At 42.2% G+C, this 19609-nt stretch overlaps 1 protein-coding gene across 1 annotated transcript in view; it reads right to left on the reverse strand.

Moving 5' to 3' along the window:
• Window positions 1-12007: 12007 nt before the first annotated feature.
• edem2 (ER degradation enhancer, mannosidase alpha-like 2) overlaps window positions 12008-19609 on the reverse strand; it is an 11484-nt gene continuing 3882 nt past the window's right edge. Inside the window, exons 4-11 of the mRNA XM_053317077.1 lie at window positions 18942-19047; window positions 18355-18480; window positions 16808-17019; window positions 16320-16461; window positions 15479-15603; window positions 14339-14483; window positions 14011-14132; window positions 12008-12637 (exon numbers count right to left, since the gene is read on the reverse strand). Coding sequence (XP_053173052.1) covers window positions 12155-12637; window positions 14011-14132; window positions 14339-14483; window positions 15479-15603; window positions 16320-16461; window positions 16808-17019; window positions 18355-18480; window positions 18942-19047 — 1461 coding nt within the window. The 3' untranslated portion in view covers window positions 12008-12154. The remainder of the gene's footprint in view (window positions 12638-14010; window positions 14133-14338; window positions 14484-15478; window positions 15604-16319; window positions 16462-16807; window positions 17020-18354; window positions 18481-18941; window positions 19048-19609) is intronic.

A 19609-nucleotide genomic window follows, 5' to 3' on the forward strand; every position in this document is an offset into this window, starting at 1 on the left:
AGGAGGAGGAGTGTACCCAGGAACATGTTGAGCAGCTCCTCATCCTGCAGCATGATGGCTCCTTTCACCAGATACTCAAAGTAAAAATCGACACCTGCTCCGATACCGGCGTCCTGAGCCACCCACTTCTTAGAGAGGATGTCTATGTGGTTCCCCACCTGCACACACACACACACACCGTGTGTGTGTGTGTGTGTGTGTGTGTGTGTGTAACAGGCCTTACACGGAGTTGTTTTTACCATGTTTGATCTTTCAGGTCGAATTCCAGGAAACCAAATCTTAGCTGGAACATTCCGGGTCAACTTGACCCTGATACGCACACAATGACAGCCAGACATATGAAGAGTGTGTGTGGGGTATGTGGTGTGTGTGTGTGTGTGGTGTGTGTGTGTGTGTGTGTGTGTGTGTGTGTGTGTGTGTGTGTGTGTGTGTGTGTGTGTGTGTGTGTGTGTGTGTGTGTGTGTGTGTGTGTGTGTGTGTGTGTGTGTGTGTGTGATGATTCCTCCTGTTCATACTGACCATTAGATCCTTCATCATGTTTACAGGAAGTGATGGAGGACTAAATCCACAGCCCTCCTTCTGTGGAAACATGGATTTAAAAGTTGATCTGAAGCTAATATGAAGCTTCAGCGTCTGAATGAGTCAAATCTGAGAATCATGGTTGGGTAAAAATTTTAGGAAAGTTAGTGATTTGTAAAGAACAAACATCAATCCTTTCAAAAGCTTAAAGATTTTGGCTGAAAAGACAGGAGGGAGTTTTAGAGCTATCTACAAATAAGGAGGTGCATAAAGAGTGTAGTGGTTATATCAAGGGAAAAATTTTGATTTGACATTTCAGAGGGAAATATTCCACTTTCTACTACACTGCATTTATTTGACATCTCCGCCCATTTATTTATTCTCCATCTTCTTCTTCTTCACAGGAAATATGGGGTAGACATCACAAACAGGAACAGTTTTGTTTGATGTTTCTACCACTAGATGGCACATACATGACCATAAGGCTTCAGTTAAGCAGAATTAACAACTGTGGTAATATGAATGTTTCTGCAGTGTGTGCGTTATGCGTGTGTGCGTGTGTGTGTGTGTGTGTGTGTGTGTGTGTGTGTGTGTGTGTGTGTCGGGGGGGGGGGGGGGGGACAAGCTGAAGGACTCTGACAGGAGACCCAGGTTCACTTCCTGAGTCCTGCGTGTGTTCAGGTCAGTGAAAGATGCTGCTGAGACTTTGTTTTGTATGAAACAGAGACCATGATCTTTGTCTGACCTGAGTGCTGCCAAAGTCTGAACATAACCACAAACACTTTGATACTGCTGCACTTTCTACCAGCAGAGGATTTACTGCAACATCACAGACTTTACTGTAACATGAGATATTTTAATACAACATCAGATATCAGATATAACAGATATACATCATGTGTAGGACAGAGTAGAAGAAAGCAGATGAAACATCTGTTTTGAAGACAGAATGAACATTTCAGAATAAGAAAGAAAGAAGTTGTTGAACATTCTCAGAAACATTAATAGATGTGTATCATCAGCATAGAAGTGAAGAATATCGAGTTTATAGTTAATATCTGCTGATTAAACAAAGAATAAAGAAAGAAAGTGGAACAAACTGGAACCTTGCAGCACGTGTTAACCTGCTCAGTACAGAACCCAGATCCAGATCCAAACATCATCACATGTCTGCTGTCTCTGTGAGTGAAGAGTTGGTTTGTTCTGGATACAAATAGACGTTGCCTTCACACGTTGACACTGGAGGACGGTTCACGAAGCGGTTCACAAAGCTGACACAAAACTGAAAATAAAAGGAGAATGACATCAAACCTAAAATACATCAGTGGGCAATGTAACAGCCCTGATATTGTTGTTTTAGATCAATATTTTATTTTAGTGATAACAACTTGACAGGCCAGAGGTCTAAAAACAGTAATCATGATTTTATTTAATTATAGTTTTTGCATATTTGTGAAGTAGTCGCAGACATGAGATTGTTCATAACTGTTTTCAAAAATAAAATGTCTTCCAACAGGTAGAGTTAACAAGCAACAGACTCACAACAGTTTCTGAAATAGTCATTTCATTTGAATAGTCATCTATTGTCATACTCCCCTTTTGTGGGAGTATGTTTTTTCCCTGTTTAGTTTTCCTGGTCTTGAGCTGCACCACCACTCACAATATTTAAGGACTGGTCTTGCACTCATTCCTCACCAGACCCAGTTTACCCACGTGTAATTGTGCTTGGCTCCTTCTTATGTCTAGAAGTTTTTTCTGCTGCTGCTTTCGGTTTGCTTACCGTCCTGCCTCATTTCTGGTTCCCTGGACTCCGCTCCGCCCAAGTTCTCCAGCACATCTCCCCTGAACCTCAGAACCACTACGGGACTGTATTCCATTCATCTACCTTCAGCTTCCTCTGCTCTGGATTCCCTCCGCTTTCACCTCTGTGCCCAAAAATAAACTTGGTCTGTGTGAACTATCTGAGTCAGTGTTCTGCATTTTTGGGTCTAAATTCAAGGCATTATGACATCTATAGATTCTCTAACATTGACATCAAATTTCTGTTTTTTATGTGAGACTCAGCACAACTTTCAAAACTAATTTTTTAATAGGAAGCATTTTTTCTGTCGGCCTGGACTCTGAAACCATGACAACAAATTATTGTTTTATGATGTGATGGCACTGTTGTTCAGGTCTGGTTAGGTTTTGGAACAAAAAGCACTTGGTTAGGGAAGATTATGGTTTGGGTTAAAATGATCACTGAAATTATAAAGTTACTAATGTTACTTCCTTGAAATTAAGCAACCTTCATTGTAGTTGGCAACATAAACACCAAGACAAAAAACTGCCCCAACATAGAAACATAACAGTAGTCTCCTACAGAAAAGTCTGCTTTTTTCCATTTATCCATCTATCCATCCTCCCAACCTACCACCTCCAAACACGGACATTTGTACGTTATAACGACGCCATTAAAGGCATCTTTCACTCAAACCTGGTGTGTCACAAGAAAATGCAGTTTTTTGAGTATTTCAGGAACTGGATCCAAACATGACAAATTCAAAGGAAAGTCACCTCCTTGTCTCTGCTGTCTGAGGTTCCTCTGCTGTTCAAATTAAGGATCCTACTCGTCTTCAGTTTGTAGAGGAGCAGCAGAACAACAGCCACCAGCACAACAATCACAAGAACACATACAACCAGAAGCCAGAAGTAATCTGGGCAAGGGACATCAGAGTCTGAGAGGGAAGAGAGAGAGACAGGTAGTGTATCATTCTTACATTTTACATTTACACTTATGCTTATACTATATTCTGTTCGGAGCCCTATTGTATTTGTAAGGATTATTATTATTTTTCTTCTTTTTATTTTTTTTGTGACAGAGTGACGGCCTTTTTGACAGCCCAAACGTGCCAGACCCGGTGAAAAATTTGATATTTAATGGTTTGCATTAATAGGAGTGGCTTAATGGCTCTATAGCGCCCCCTTGACAAATAAATAAAATTGAGCCCCTTGCCACAGATTGACATAGACAAACGAAACTCGCTACACATCATGTGAAGACGGACCAAAAAGTGTCTTGGACCCATACCCTGACTCCACATGGTCTGAGCTTTACCAAGTGTCATCTGCTTGTTCAGCGTCCTGGTCTGAACACATGTACAGTCTCATATTTACTCTGAGTCATAGCGCCACCTACTGGCAACAGGAAGTCACTTGCTTTATTCTTTCACTAATTACTCCCATAATTAAGTATTTACACTTGAAATTGACTAAACTGAGACATAAGACCAGTTATCAGAATCTTTTTTATGATTTATTCCTGTTGGGCGTGGCTGTGCGGACAATTTCGATGCTGCAGCCCGACATGTGTCTAAGGATCTGCAAGTTTATCACACCAACGTCAAATTCGCTCTGAAACATCTTGACATATTGGAGATGAAAAGTTATCAGAATCTTTTTTATGACTTATTCCTGACAATTCCGTTGCTTCGCCATAAAGCAGGAAGTCCTTATAACTCCTACAGACATTGTCCCATCTACACCAAATTCATCATGCATGTACAGGGTTCTGCCCTGAACACATCTATGCATCAATACTGCTTCATATACACAGCGCCACCTACTGGACACAGGAAGTCGGCCTCATATGACAAACATTATGCAATTCATATGAAATTTACAGGATGTGTTCTCCACATCATACACTACAACATGACTTATGATTAGTGGCTGTGTGTGTTACTTTGTGGCTGTTTTCTAGCTCCACATAGTGAACACAGGAAGTGATATTTCACCACTTCATGCAATGTCAAATAAAAGCCTGTGTATGAAGACGTCTACGTGTGCGCCCTCCGACTGAGCCGCAGCCCGACATGCATGGGGGGGGGGGGCTGTTGTGACATGCAGCAAAGGTTTTCCGGCTGGGATTTGAAACGGGGTCGGCTGCATATGTAGCATGCACCCTAACCGCTCCACCACCTGCACGCCAAGTCTTAACAGTTTGAGTTTTACAAGCAGCACCTTTGTTGGTAGAAAATCTTTGGAAATCTGCAGAATATCTGCATAAGTGTCATCAGAATCCTGCGGGCGGAAATTCTGTAGGATGCATTTAAATATTAGGCATGAAGATAACAAGGAAATATATTGTAAACCTGAATGTGGGACATATTCTTCTAGGTGCTGGACCGTCTTATGTGCAGAAACACATGTTGGACAATCTTGTTATTCTTATTACACAACATTGTTATGCTGATATTGTTATTTACTGTTTTAAGAGGACATTTAGTTGCAGAGAGACAGTGATGGACAGATGGACAGACATGAAATGTCCTGTACCTGCAATCTGCTCTGTGGGTTCAGGGAAAGATGATGAAGGTGTGAAGCTTCCTAAACTGGAGGTTAAACTCTGTGTTGTTGCTGGTGTGGAGGCTGATGGGACTGATGTTGGTTCTTCAGTGGTTGGAGCTGTGAACAATGAAAACACAATGAAACTATCAGATACTCAATCAATAAAGCAGAGGAATGAGACGCTGCTCTAGAAAGAAAGATCATATTGAAACATCGACCACATACACAAGAAAAATACAGCATCAAACATGTTAATGAAGTAAATGATTAAGAACATTTGAAGGTGGTTTGTTCTAGTAATCCCCAAACAGCTCTTGCTGGACTCTAACCAGGGACGTTGTGGGTAAATGATGTGCTGGAACCACTCGGCTATGAGGACGCTCCCACTTTGTGTTAACATTTCATTATATTTCTCAGTCTGTGTACGACAGTATAAATAAACTGAGTTGACTGTTCATACTGACCATTAGAAGATCCCTTCATCATGTTTACAATGGAAGTGATGGAGGACTAAACCTGACAGTCCTCCTTCTGTGGAAACATGGATTTAAAAGTTGATGTGAAGCTAATATGAAGCTTCAGCGTCTGAATGAGTCAAATCTTCATCTTCTATGTTTCAGCGTTACAGTGTTTTTAGTATCAAAGTCTTTTTGTTACTATACTTCCACCACAGAGAAACAGGAAACACTAAGAGGGAATCTCATGCTAAACAGACTGTAAATGTGTCAGATATCACTGATATGACTAACTCACACTGATGAAGCTCAATAGAATCTGATCAGAGACTTTAAATGACTGTGTGGAAACACTGTGATACAGTCCTCCATCAATGAAATCTTTTAATAGTCAGTATGAACAGGAGGAATGATTACAGAGAGGAAAACCTCTTCACTGTTCATATGGACACCTGACTGCTGCTTAACACACACTGGGAACACTGGGAACTGTCCTTTAAAGGATAACTGAATCATGACTTACCTTCGTAACAAATGAATGGTTTGTTCTCGTCACAGTTCCAGTCCTCCCAACATCCAGAACGGTGGAAGTTCATTGCCACACATTCCTCCTTCCCACCGTTAGGTTCTCCTGAGGCCCAGTACCTAAAGGAGGACTTACTTCCATCAGACCACTTCCAGGAGTCTCTGAAGAGCCCGATCCAGACCGATTGTCCATCAGCTAGATCCTTCACCTCCTGGTTCTCTGCTTCATTTCTCACAGTGACCAGGTCTGTGTAGTTTGCTCTGCAGTAGCTCTGGGCCTCAGTCCAACTCATGGTAGTAGTGATGAGGATAAATGTCACATTTGACCCTGAAAATAGACCATAGTGAAAATCAGTGTTTCCTGTCTGTTACTTTACATGAGTGAACAAAGATGAATGCCACAGTTTCTGTAACATTTCTGTGTCATTATGAATCCACTGAGAACTGCTCCAATAAAGGATTGTGTCAGTAACAATAATCATTAAAGACACTGACTATGTTAGAGTTTGTTTTGTTTAACAGGCTCTTCATACGTCTACACTTCTCTCTTCAGACGTTCTGTATCCAGAGGTGGAGCGAACATATGAACATGGAGGCACACATTCATCCATAAAGGCACATCAGAGCCACTTTGCCTCCTTTTCTTACCCCTTTGACTGAGACAGTGACCTGTGTTAATGTTGGAGCTCAATGAGTCAACAGGCTTTATAGAAACTGGCTTCATGACTCTGCTTCACACCTTGAAATGAATGCAGGGATCACACTGATGGAACTGACTATTTCGGCCCAAATCTGGAGGAAACTGAACAGTAACTGGAAAAGAACGGATCGTTAGTGATAACTCTCACCTCTCACATAAGAGCAGACTGATGAAAGGCGTTGGTTACAACGAGCATCGTTCCATTTTCCAGTATGTGACATCACTGTGCAGTGTTGACCACTTCCAGAGTTGTTCGGTTCGCCTTCCTTCCACTTTGTGAACTCAACCTCTGCATCTGTGTGTGACCACCTCCAGCTGTTCACGTCATAGTACAGTCCTATCCAGGCCGTCTGAAAGCAAGATTTGATTGTTATACAACTTTTGTCTTTGCTCAGTTGAAAGATACTCTGCATAACATTTCCATTCACTTACATTAAAAGAGTAGATTTCATCTAAAGTAACTGATGCAGTATTACTTGCTGGTACTAGTATTTCAGTCATTTAATGGTACACACACAGCAAACTCTTAAATTATTACATAATAATAAACTTTAAATGAAACTTTGAATTCTTCTTTCTTGTTTAAATGATTTGCTGTTTTCTGTTTCCAATTGTCAATAATCTTGAGATGTTTTTTGTACATGAAAGGAGTTATATGAAAAAGCCTTATTATTCTTATTCTTAGTCATATTACTACAAAATAAAACATTTTGCTAATATTGTATTTTTGTCGTCCATTTTCATGTTTACACATATTTCATATTTAGCTTTCTGTTATTGCTCCCATATGAAGTCCCACTTAAAACAAAGTCATTGGTAATATTTACCAAGAAAGTGGAACATTTGTACTAAAATGTTCATCATAGCCTGAAGAAAATGTACTAAAGCAGTAGCTCAGTGTGTGTGACACCTCTCACTTACATACTGTCATTGTCACAAATGCAAATTTAACAGATACAGAGTGAACAGTAGTGAAAAGTGAATTCACCGCATGGCCGTATTGATTGAGCCCCATTTTGTTTAAATCCACCATGTCTGTCAGGTTCTTCACATCCTCCATGTCGTCTATCGTGGCCAGGTCTGTGTATTTGTCTCTGCAGTAACTCTGCGCTTCAGTCATGTTCTTCCTCTCATAAACAAAGTGGTACTGACGCTGAACGTGTGACGAGACCACACACAGCACTGTGATGACAGACATGCACATTGATTAAATACCACCTAAAATAACATTTCAGTGTATTCAGGTGTGTCATTACTTTTGTCAGTAAAAGGTTATTGATGTGAACATAAAAAACTCCAACTATCATTTTGTATTTAGTGTGTCAGTTAATAGAAAAGCACTGTAACACTAAAGTCATTGTGTTTAAAGTTGTCACAGTGCTGTACATGTTACAATCACTAAGATACCACAATGTATAATATTAATATTAATAATAATAATAATAATAATAATAATAATAATAATAAGGGAAATCTCCTTCCTCACCATCTCAGTCTGCCTGGCTAAATATAACAGTTACATATTGGTCCATTAAATGTTATACTACAACTTTGAGCCATTTTCTCATCAAAAATTTGTTGAAAAGTACGAAGCAAATGTTCAGAAGCAGTCGGGTAATCAGTCCTCACCTGATAAGAAGCAGAAGAACAGAACCTGGTGGATTTTCATTCTGAGTTTGATCCTGATGCAGAAAATCATTAAAGTACAGCACTTCTGTCCAGTCTCTTTATTTAACTTCTTCTTAGTTTCATTTTGAATGTTTATTTTCATCTCTTATCTGTAATTACTGCACAACCGATGCCAAATGTTCTGGCCAAACAATGGAAAGAACTTTTTTCTCAAACGGAAGACAGTGTGTATTTAAATAAGGGGGGGTTCCTGTGACGTCTCTTATGGCCATCACATCCATGCTATAATGTCAGCTAACCTTGTTACAGTGCTTACCCTACTTCTACTTTGTGTGTTGTTCTATGTGTGTATTTGTGTGATATAGGATTTGTGCAATTTACTTTTATTTTATTAGCAATGTGTTATAATTCATAATAATTCAAAAAACTTTGTTTTATTTATATTTAATATTAAATTAAATACTATTTATATTTATACTAGAATTATCTCTATCTATCTATCCGTCCGTCCGTCCATCCATCTATAGACTCAGATTCTGACTTTTAATTATTTACCCCAAAAGCATCTTACAGAGAAATTTCACTTTAATTGGGACCAGAATTCATTCAAATACTTGGGGATATATAGAAGACATATAAAGGTGAAACTCCATCTCTGTCAGCCTCAGTCATAGGTATCTCTCTTTATTTCAAGCACTTCCTGTAAAAATTACTTTAAAGTGTTTTTCTGAACTGAACAAAATCATTTCCAGATTAATTTGGCAGGGTAAGAGACCCAGGGTCAAATTTAATATGTGTGTTTATTATTTCAATATGTGTAACTTGACATTTCATGTTAAAGATCCTCCAAGCCAAGCACTGCTGACTCTGGGGGAAAAAACATTGGCGTGTATTTTGGGAATGTGATTCATATTTATTCTCAGGAAATGTTTTTCACTTCTTTAATCTCAGGAATGTTGACTTCCAGGTGAAACCCCCTGATGAATAATTGTTTGGTATCTTGATATCTGCTTGTAAAAAAGCATTTACGAGGCGCTGGCTGCTTCCTGAACCCACAATACAAGAATGGATCAATACAGTGAATGATATTTATGTCATGGAAAGGATTACTTTGTGTGTTTAGTTATGGAATAAGTGGGTCAATTATGTAAAACTCCTAAAACCAGCTTTTGTGGAGAAATCGAATGAATGATGATGTAATGTTCCTTTGATTTGATTTGATATAGATACGCATGTTGAACCTCCTTTTCTTTTACATATGTAATTTTATTCAGTTTTCTCTAACTTCTCCTGGACTTACCTGTGACTATTACAATCTGCAGTCCAATAATAAAACATTTTAAAATGTTAAAAAAGATCATTTTGCAATAAAAGGGGCTACAGACATGAGGCCAACTGTTATGGAGAGCTTTTGACCTCAGCTATCATGTGAGTATATTCAACACCTGGAAGCATTATCAATTATGAGTAAAATAAGGTTACATTCATTTTCTACTCATTTAACAATTACATATTTCAAAACTAATAACAGAAATGTGTTTAATATCTCATTTAACTCATCAGTGTGTTCTCAATTCAGTATTAACAACGTCCAAGTCTATGAAAAACACTTTTTAATAATAAAACTACAATTCCCTAAAGAATACATGACCTCAGTTCTTACCCAGAGTCATGGCAGGAAAAATAGACTACTGGCCTATTATTCCTCAAGACTGGTTTCTGTAGCCAGAGCTTTACCACCATGTGTACAAGCTGTAGTAGCAGCCTCTCTATATACACAATATATCAATACAATCCTCAGCTTCCATTGCTCTATTCCATCCCTTAGTACTGAAAGTACCTCATGCAGTCTCAGTAAAGATTTCCTGTTTGTCACCATCCAGACATCTCTCATGTGTGACAGTGTCGTTATCACAACCGCAGCTCACCATTGAACGCTGTAGCACTCTAAACACCTCCACGCTAATGCTAACACGGACTGATGGAGATCCACATCACTGTTTAGCAGAAATAGGTGAAAGGGTGCTGCCAAGACCTGATTTAAGAGACGTACCATACTCTGACAGTGAAGTAACAATGTTTGTAGACGGCTCTAGTCGGAAAAATCCAGACGGCACGAACGCAACAGGATTTGCTGTAGTCACTGAAACAGACATCCTATTGGCTGAACCATTACTGAGCTGAGGAGATGGCAGAGAACCAACATGAACGATCATTTCACCAGAATGATGGAAGCCTGGTTCGGGTCCATTCTGATGTCTGTAGCTAAGAGGACTATTCCAAAGACTCATAGATACTGCCCTGACAAAAACCAAGTACCAACAGGTATGTGATGCTGAGATCGAGAATGAAGAACGTTCTCAATGAAAATCACGAAGTGTTAAGTGAGTCCATAAAACATTGTAAATAATTGTGCTTTCTAAGTATAAACAGAAGGGAAATGTCATCACCGTTTTCATCGTCGTCGGCAACTAAGTGGACTCAAATGCAGAGATAGGACACAAGGATGAAGCGTTCTCAAGTCGTTAAATTCAGTCCAAAAGTCAGAAACCAGGACGTCCAAATTCACACAAAATCACTAGGCAAAAACTTGGAGTCCAAAAGGCAAAAACTGGTCAATAACTAAGAATCTAAACTGAGATAACGCTGGAACTCTGACAGGGAACTGACAAGACGATCTGGCACATTACAGAACATGTAATATGTTTGGTTTTGGCTGTGGTTTGGGTATCAGCTGTAGGAGAGAGAGGCTGGGCAGAGCTGGCTCAGCAGGAGCAGCAACAGGTGAGTTGATTAGCTCAGCTGGAGTCAGTTGACTAATCAAGCTCTCCTTTGTCTCTGCAGTCGTGGCTGGACTGAAGTTACATATTGTTTCTAAGCAGAGCCGTGTGCTGAGCACCGGGTAGCAACACACAATCATGTGTCTTCTTCATTTATTTTGTGCAGCTCATTAAATGAACAGCTTCATTGAAATTGATTGTTGAAGTTGGTCGACAGGAAGTTGAATCGTCAGTTGGTGAAGTGTTAAACTGGAAGCAGTTGAACTAAACAATAAAAGTGATTTTTATTTGACATGATGGAGAGTGTCTAAGGATCTGCAAGTCAAGTTTTAGTTTGAGTGAAGAGTCTGAAAGTAGCTGAAGTGATGACACAGAGAGGAACTTTACAATAAACTCCATTTATAGAAAGTGGAAGTGCGTCTGTTCCTGTGAAGTGTTGAAGGGAAACCCCTGAAAGTAAGTGAGCTGTCAGCTGAATGTAAGAGAGGAGGAGGAGGGAGAGGAGGAGGAGGAGGAGGAAGAGGAGGAGGACTGATGGAGGAGCAATGAAAAGGTCAAATAAAAGATAGGAACCCCACCCAACAAAAGAGGGTGATGCACAGGAGGAAAGGAGAGAAAAGAGAATCGATCGATCGAGAATGAAGAATATGTGTAACTCATGAGCGTTCTCAATGAAAGTCACAAAGTGTTAAGTGAGTCCATAAAACCTTGTAAATAATTGTGCTCTCTAAGTATAAACAGGAGGGAAATGTTGCTCTTATTATATTTGATATGTCTGTTACACTTAAGAAAGCACAGTCTGTGAAGCGACTGTGTGACCTCGATACCAACCTCCTTTCTTTATTCTTCTTGTTATTTGTGATGAGACGTCTTCTGAGCTCAATGACACACGCAGCAGTATGAAGACAACAGCTTTGTGCCAGTTACCAACAAATGAAAACATGACAAATCACACAACATCTAATAAATAAAAATATATTTTACTTTCAATTTAAATAGAGCAGTAGAGTAAACGCAGCACAAAGGCCCCAAATTCAACTTAAACTGCCTTCAGGTTGGATCATGTGTGATGCTGTCCAATTGTTATTAGTTCTTATCCAGGTTTTAAAACGTCTTCCCCTGCCGGTCGCCATGACGCCAGACCTCAGAAAGGAACCCACCGTGTCAGAGTTTTAGCAACAGGAAGTGAGATCAGACCTGCGAGTTGAGCTCAGGCTTCAGGTGTTATCAGTGAAAACTTGTCCCAGGATGGAGAGTCGAGCACTGAATGGCTGAACGGGACAGGACAGCAGGGGGGCGGTCTTCTTCTGGCCCGGTTTCAGAGCAATGCTGTCTGATCGGCCCAGCAGAGGGTCTTCGGTCTGCGCTGTGGGTGGTTTTGATTGGCTGGCTGGCTTTTCCAGAGGCTGTGACAGGCTCAGCAGGATGTGGCGGAGCTCCTGTCGGTCCTCAGCGTGACGGCTGCAGCAGTGAAGCGCTGCTGGGTCCAGAGGGTGAGCCTCCGTGTTGAAGATGAACCCCCCCGCCCCTAAAACACACTGCCCCCCCTCACCCCCCTCCTCCCATGAACCGTCTCCCTCCGCACCCCCGCCATGCAGGAAGTGGGCGGGGTCAAACAGCAGGTAAAGGTACTTGACGGTTTCAGCGAGAAAGAAGGACTCCATCCTGTTGTCCAGCTGGTGATCTCGCAGGTCTTTAATCTGCAGGGACATCAGTAACACTCCGTTACTAATAGGAAGGAAGGGAGGGAAGGGAGGAAGGAATGAAGGAAAGGAGGGAAGGAAAGAAGGAAGAAAAGGAAAGGAGGGAGGAATGAGCGAAGAAGGAAGGAAAGGAGGGAAGAAAGGAAAGGAGGGAGGAAGGAAGGGAGGAAAGGAAAGAAGGAAGGGAGGACGGAAAGAAAGAGAGAAGGAGGGAGGGAGGAAAGAAGGAGGGAAGGAGGAAGGAAGGACAGAAGGAAGGAAGAAAGGGGGTTGGAGGAAGGAAGGGAGGAAAGACAGACAGAAAGGAGGGTTAGGGTTAGGTGTTAGGGGGTTTAGGGTTAGGGGTTATAGTAAATCTGCTCGATTACCTAAACTCAGTAATCTTAAAATATGAGACGGAGAACAGAAGGCTGGCCCTTACAGACCCTTTATACCATTGATTGTGTGTGGTGTCGTGCGTCATTGTGTTTGTGCACCAGGTCAAGTTGACCTGGCATGTTCAGGCTAATATTCAGTTCCTGGAATTCTATTCTTAAGTGATGGTGGCCAGATTTCCCTTGAAATATTAAACATGGTGAAAAACAACTCCTTACAGGGAGTTAATGTAATAACATGATAAGGCCTGTTGAGCAATCTACTAACCTTTCAGCTCTACTGGTGTTTTCCTCGTTCTCCTTTCTGATACACACAAATCTACGGGGTTAGGGGTTAGGGGGTTAGGGGGTTAGGGTTAGGGGGTTGGGGGTGAGGGTTAAGGGTTATGGGGTTAGGGTTAGGGGGTTGGGGGTGAGGGTTAAGGGTTATGGGGTTAGGGTTAGGGGGTTGGGGGTGAGGGTTAGGGGTTATGGGGTTAGGGTTAGGGGGTTGGGGGTTAGGGTTAGGGGTTAGGGGGTTAGGGTTAGGGGGTTAGGTGGTTGGGGTTAGGGGGTTAGGGGTTAGGGGGTTAGGGTTAGGGGGTTGGGGTTAGGGGGTTGGGGGTTAGGGTGTTAGGGGTTGGGGTTAGGGGTTAGGGATTAGGGGGTTGTGGTTAGGGGTTAGGGGGTTGGGGGTTGGGGTTAGGGGGTTGGGGGTTAGGGGGTTGGGGTTAGGGGGTTGGGGGTTAGGGTGTTAGGGGTTGGGGTTAGGGGTTAGGGATTAGGGGGTTGTGGTTAGGGGTTAGGGGGTTGGGGGTTGGGGTTAGGGTGTTAGGGGTTGGGGTTTGGGGGTTAGGGGTTAGGGGTTGGGGTTAGGGGGTTAGGTGGTTGGGGTTAGGGGGTTAGGGATTAGGGGTTAGATGGTTGGGGTTAGGGGGTTGGGTGGTTGGGGTTAGGGGGTTGGGGGTTAGGGGTTAGGGGGTTGGGGGTTAGTGACATTCAGACAGGTGGACTCACGCTAGCGTATCCGCAGGGCGTCTTTGCGATCCTCTCGATGGACTCCAGGGCGTCGAGGCCCAGCTGCAGGTAGATGTGGTCGCCGGTCGCCCTGAACAGGTACATGGCGCTCTCTATCAACTCTGGAACATACAAACACACACAGAGCAGCAACACTTAGCTTTCAATCAATCTTTATTCATAAAGCACCAAATTACAACAGCAGTCATCTCACAGAGCAGATCAGACTCCATGTTTAACTTTACATCTGTTTAACACACAGTTATAATACAGAGCAACACATCCATCTATCTATCCATCTATGTGATGATGATGGAGTAGGACTGACCTGGTCTGAGTGGGTATCCCTCCCTCTTGTCCACGGTGTAACCCTGAGGGATGCTGTAGAACTCTGGCAGACCTCCAAACTGCCTCCACACTGAGTAATAGTTCTGAAAGGTTCTGGCTGCGCTGTCCAGATTCCCTAAAAGAGACTGAAACACACATTTACATCCATCACAACAAGTCCAGGACCATTATACAGTTAGAGGTACTAGTACTTTACTGTAGTACTGTTAGAAGTACTAGTACTATACTGCAGTACAGTTAGAGGTACTAGTACTTTACTGTAGTACAGTTAGAGGTACTAGTACTTTACTGGAGTACAGTTAGAAGTACTAGTACTATACTGCAGTACAGTTAGAGGTACTAGTACTTTACTGTAGTACAGTTAGAGGTACTAGTACTTTACTGTAGTACTGTTAGAGGTACTAGTACTTTACTGTAGTACAGTTAGAGGTACTAGTACTTTACTGTAGTACAGTTAGAGGTACTAGTACTCTACTGTAGTACTGTTAGAGGTACTAGTACTTTACTGTAGTGCAGTTAGAGGTACTAGTACTTTACTGTAGTACAGTTAGAGGTACTAGTACTTTACTGTATTACAGTTAGAGGTACTAGTACTTTACTGTAGTGCAGTTAGAGGTACTAGTACTTTACTGTAGTACAGTTAGAGGTACTAGTACTTTACTGTAGTACTGTTAGAGGTACTAGTACTTTACTGCAGTACAGTTAGAGGTACTAGTACTTTACTGTAGTACTGTTAGAGGTACTAGTACTTTACTGTAGTACTGTTAGAGGTACTAGTACTTTACTGTAGTGCAGTTAGAGGTACTAGTACTTTACTGTAGTACAGTCAGAGGTACTAGTACTTTACTGTAGTACTGTTAGAGGTACTAGTACTTTACTGTAGTACAGTTAGAGGTACTAGTACTTTACTGCAGTACAGTTAGAGGTACTAGTACTTTACTGCAGTACAGTTAGAGGTACTAGTACTATACTGTAGTACAGTTAGAGGTACTAGTACTTTACTGTAGTACAGTTAGAGGTACTAGTACTTTACTGTAGTACAGTTAGAGGTACTAGTACTTTACTGCAGTACAGTTAGAGGTACTAGTACTTTACTGTAGATAAGTAGATGCAGTAAAACCTGCAGGCCGGGCCAGAAGGCCTCCAGCGACTGGAAGACCGGCATGGAGACGGTTCCTTTATGCATCTGCACCCACAGGTACCAGTCGTCAAAGCGGGTGTAGTTCTGAATGGCTCGATCATAATCTGAGAAACACAGTGACATCAATTTAAATTCATGGAGGCTTCATGTTCATGTTTCTTAACCTTTGATCATATCATTTGCATCATGCAAAGTGTTTATGTGTGTATTATTTTCCTATGAGGCTCTTCACTGTCACACTGGCTGATTATATGGGTCTGCTGATGCTGTACTGAATATCAGGTCAACAGTCATTTCCTTGTTCTGTAGAGTTTTCTGACTGACCACAGCTGCAGAAAGCCAAGAACATCTATGATGAATGATTATTGTTTATTTTAAGGCAGGAGGAGGAAGAGGAGGAGGAAGAGGAAGAGGAGGATGTGATGTATGAACTCATGTAGCATGTGTAACAGCCCGTCTCAGGGTTGGACAAAGAGGAGAGACTCAATAACTCACATTCTTCACGTCTCCAGCTCTGTGTTAATATTCTGAGGCTGTACTGGAGGAAGAGGAAGAGGAGGAGGAAGAGGAGGAGGAAGAGGAGGAGGAAGAGGAGGAGGAGGAAGAGGATGAAGAGGAGGCTATACTGGAATAAAAACTCCTTATTTATCTTCTACTGGTCCTTTATGCAGCGCCTCAGTTCAGCCTCTGACTCTTTAAGGCAACAGGATATAAATAACAGAAAACCACAAAAAGAGGAAGAGGAAGAGGAAGAGGAAGAGGAGTAGGAAGAGGAAGAGGAAGAGGAGGAGGAAGAGGAAGAGGAAGAGGAGGAGTGTACCCAGGAACATGTTGAGCAGCTCCTCATCCTGCAGCATGATGGCTCCTTTCACCAGATACTCAAAGTAAGAATCGACACCTGCTCCGATACCGGCGTCCTGAGCCACCCACTTCTTAGAGAGGATGTCTATGTGGTTCCCCACCTGCACACACACACACACACACACACACACACACACACACACACACACACACACACATATACACACACATACACACATATATATACACACACATACACATATATATACACACACATACACATATATACACACACACATACACATATATACACACACACATACACACACATATATACACACACATACACATATATACACACACATACACATATATACACACACACACACATATACATACACACATATACACACACACATGTATCAGATCAAAGTGAGACCTGGTTTTAAGGGGGGGATGGGGGAGGGGGTTGGGGGGGGGGGGTCTAGCTGAACAGGAAGTCCTCACCAGTCCGATGTCAGACCGGGTCCCCCAGAGGGTCTTCAGGGCCCGTCGGGCGGCGGTCTCGAACGTCGGGTCTCCGGTGAGTCGACTCAGCGCCGCGAACTCCAGGATGAAGGTTCCCACGCCGGCGGTGCAGGTGACCGGGGTCTCTGAGGGGCTCACGCCTCGCAGCAGGTTCACCGTGCCGTACGGGAGACCGCTGGGGGTCTGGAACGCTAGCACAGTACACAGCATGTTAGCACCAGGGCCAGGACCAGGACCAGGACCAGGACCAGGGCCAGGACCAGCACCAGCACCAGCACCAGCACCAGCACCAGCACCAGCACCAGGACCAGATTAGGGTTAGGGGGTTAGGGGCGGGAGGTTAGGTTATTAAAACTCCTGAACACGGTCCTTAGCGCTGGGATTTATTTGGAACCAAGGACTGATAACACCACTCCACAAAAGTGGCGACAAACTTGACCCCAATAACTACCGTGGAATCTGTGTCAACAGCAACCTCGGGAAAATCCTCTGTATGATCATCGACCACAGACTCCTTCATTTCCTCACTGAGAATAATGTCCTGAGCAAATCCCAAACTGGCTTCCTACCAAATTACCGTACAACAGACCATATTTACCCTCAGCATCCTGATTGACCACCAAATAAACACAAATAAAGGCAAATTATTCTCCTGTTTCGTTGATTTCAAAAAGGTATTCGATTCTGTTTGGCACGAGGGTCTGCTGTACAAACTTTTGGAAAGTGGGGTTGGAGGAAAAACACATGACATCATAAAGTCAAGGTGATGTGCCTCGTGTGTGTGTGTGTGTGTGTGTGTGTGTGTGTGTGTGTGTGTGTGTGTGTGTGTGTGTGTGTGTGTGTGTGTGTGTGTGTGTGTGTGTGTGTGTGTGTAAAATGTCAGTCTTGGACAGCTACTTCTGGTTTTGCCACGGTGTCTAAATAGACATAAATCATTGCATGTTGTAGATTATAAAGCGAAGTATAGAAGGTTTCATGTGACGTGTGCAATAAATATCTCTCTCCACAGGTTTTGGGATGTTGAACTAAATTATTAAATAAATTATTAATTATGCATATTGTTGCCTAGATCACAATCATACAATCTGTCACTACAAGGCACATCACCTGCTCATAAATCTTATTAATCATTCACCCTTCCTGATTTTATTTTGAAAAGATGGCGGTGCCTTCCTGTTACATTGAAACAACTTCCGGGCGCACTGAGATTTTACACGCACACTCAGATACACACACACACACACACAGTAGCCTATATCCCGCTGTGTGAGAAGGTGGTAGAGTGTGGAAATTTTCAGTGCGTGTTTGCACATCATGTCAATGTGTGTGTGCACGTTTTCAACGTGTGTGTGCACGTTTTCAACGTGCGTGTACACATTGTCAATGTGCGTGTGTGCACGTTTTCTATGTGTGTGCACGTTTTCAGTGTGTGTGTGCACGTTTTCAATGTGCGTGTGCACGTTTTCAATGTGTGTGTGCACATATTTCAATGTTTTCACCCTAAACGGCCTCCCATACATACATACCTGGCAGTAGTTTCCTAGCAGCGTCCTCGGCCATCCTGAGCAGCGGTCCTGAACACGGCCAACCAGGCTCCAGCTCCATCCCTGCTCTCCCTGCCAACAGGTGAGCTGACAGCAGGCCGCCCACCACTACACACACACACACACACACACACACACACACACACACACACACACACACACACACACACACACACACACACACACACACACACACACACACACACACACACACACACACACACACACACACACACACAGTAACACACACACATACAAGATATTTGCATCTTTAAAAAGGTCTCTAGGGCTAGGTGGATGTTTGGTAGGGCAGCTCTCTCTCTCTCTCTCTCTCTCTCTCTCTCTCTCTCTCTCTATCTACGTCTCTCTCTCTCTCTCTCTCTCTCTCTCTCTCTCTCTCTCTCTCTGTCTCTCTGTCTCTCTGTCTCTCTCTGTCTCTCTCTGTCTCTCTCTCTCTCTCTCTCTCTCTCTCTCTCTCTCTCTCTCTCTCTCTCTCTCTCTCTCTACCTCTACCTCTACCTCTCTCTCTCTCTCTCTCTCTCTCTCTACCTCTCTCTACCTCTCTCTACCTCTGATGTTGGTTTCAAACACGGACGCGTTGACGTCGATGTCAAAGTCCACGGTGTCTTGGAGGAGCGTCGCCACGCGCTGGAACTCTGTGTGGTTTCCCAGAACCTGCAGAGACACGTTTACATGTGTGTAGTGGTTTGTCCTCAACGTCAAATTAAGACAAATAAATAAATAAATAAAAATCAAACGTCCACTGAGGCGCCTCACACAGGGAATATCTTTAAAAGCAAACTAAGAGTCTGCTCCTCTCTGACTGCTGCCCAGTACCTTCAAAACAAAAGCATGAACTCAAATGATAATAATATTATTATCTAATTAATTCAGATATAGTCTTCAGCAGCAAAAAATACATAAATTAAAGTTAATAACAAATAGCTCCAACAATGTCACTTCCTGTCGCTGCATAGTAACCTACAAATGTAGAATATATACATATATATATATATATTAACTATAATAAACCATCTATTTAATGTGACTGTACACCACTACTATCACACAATATCATGTCCTATTTACCTAACACATGAAAATATAACATCATAATATTTAAATGTATTTTATTAGCAGCACCTATCAGGGTTATTATAGTTAACGAAAACTAAAACTAGCAATGAAAAAATAATTTAGTTAACTGAAACTAAAATAAAAACTACAATTAAAACAA

Source organism: Scomber japonicus, chromosome 4 (assembly GCF_027409825.1).
Source record: "Scomber japonicus isolate fScoJap1 chromosome 4, fScoJap1.pri, whole genome shotgun sequence".
Classification (NCBI taxonomy): domain Eukaryota; kingdom Metazoa; phylum Chordata; class Actinopteri; order Scombriformes; family Scombridae; genus Scomber; species Scomber japonicus.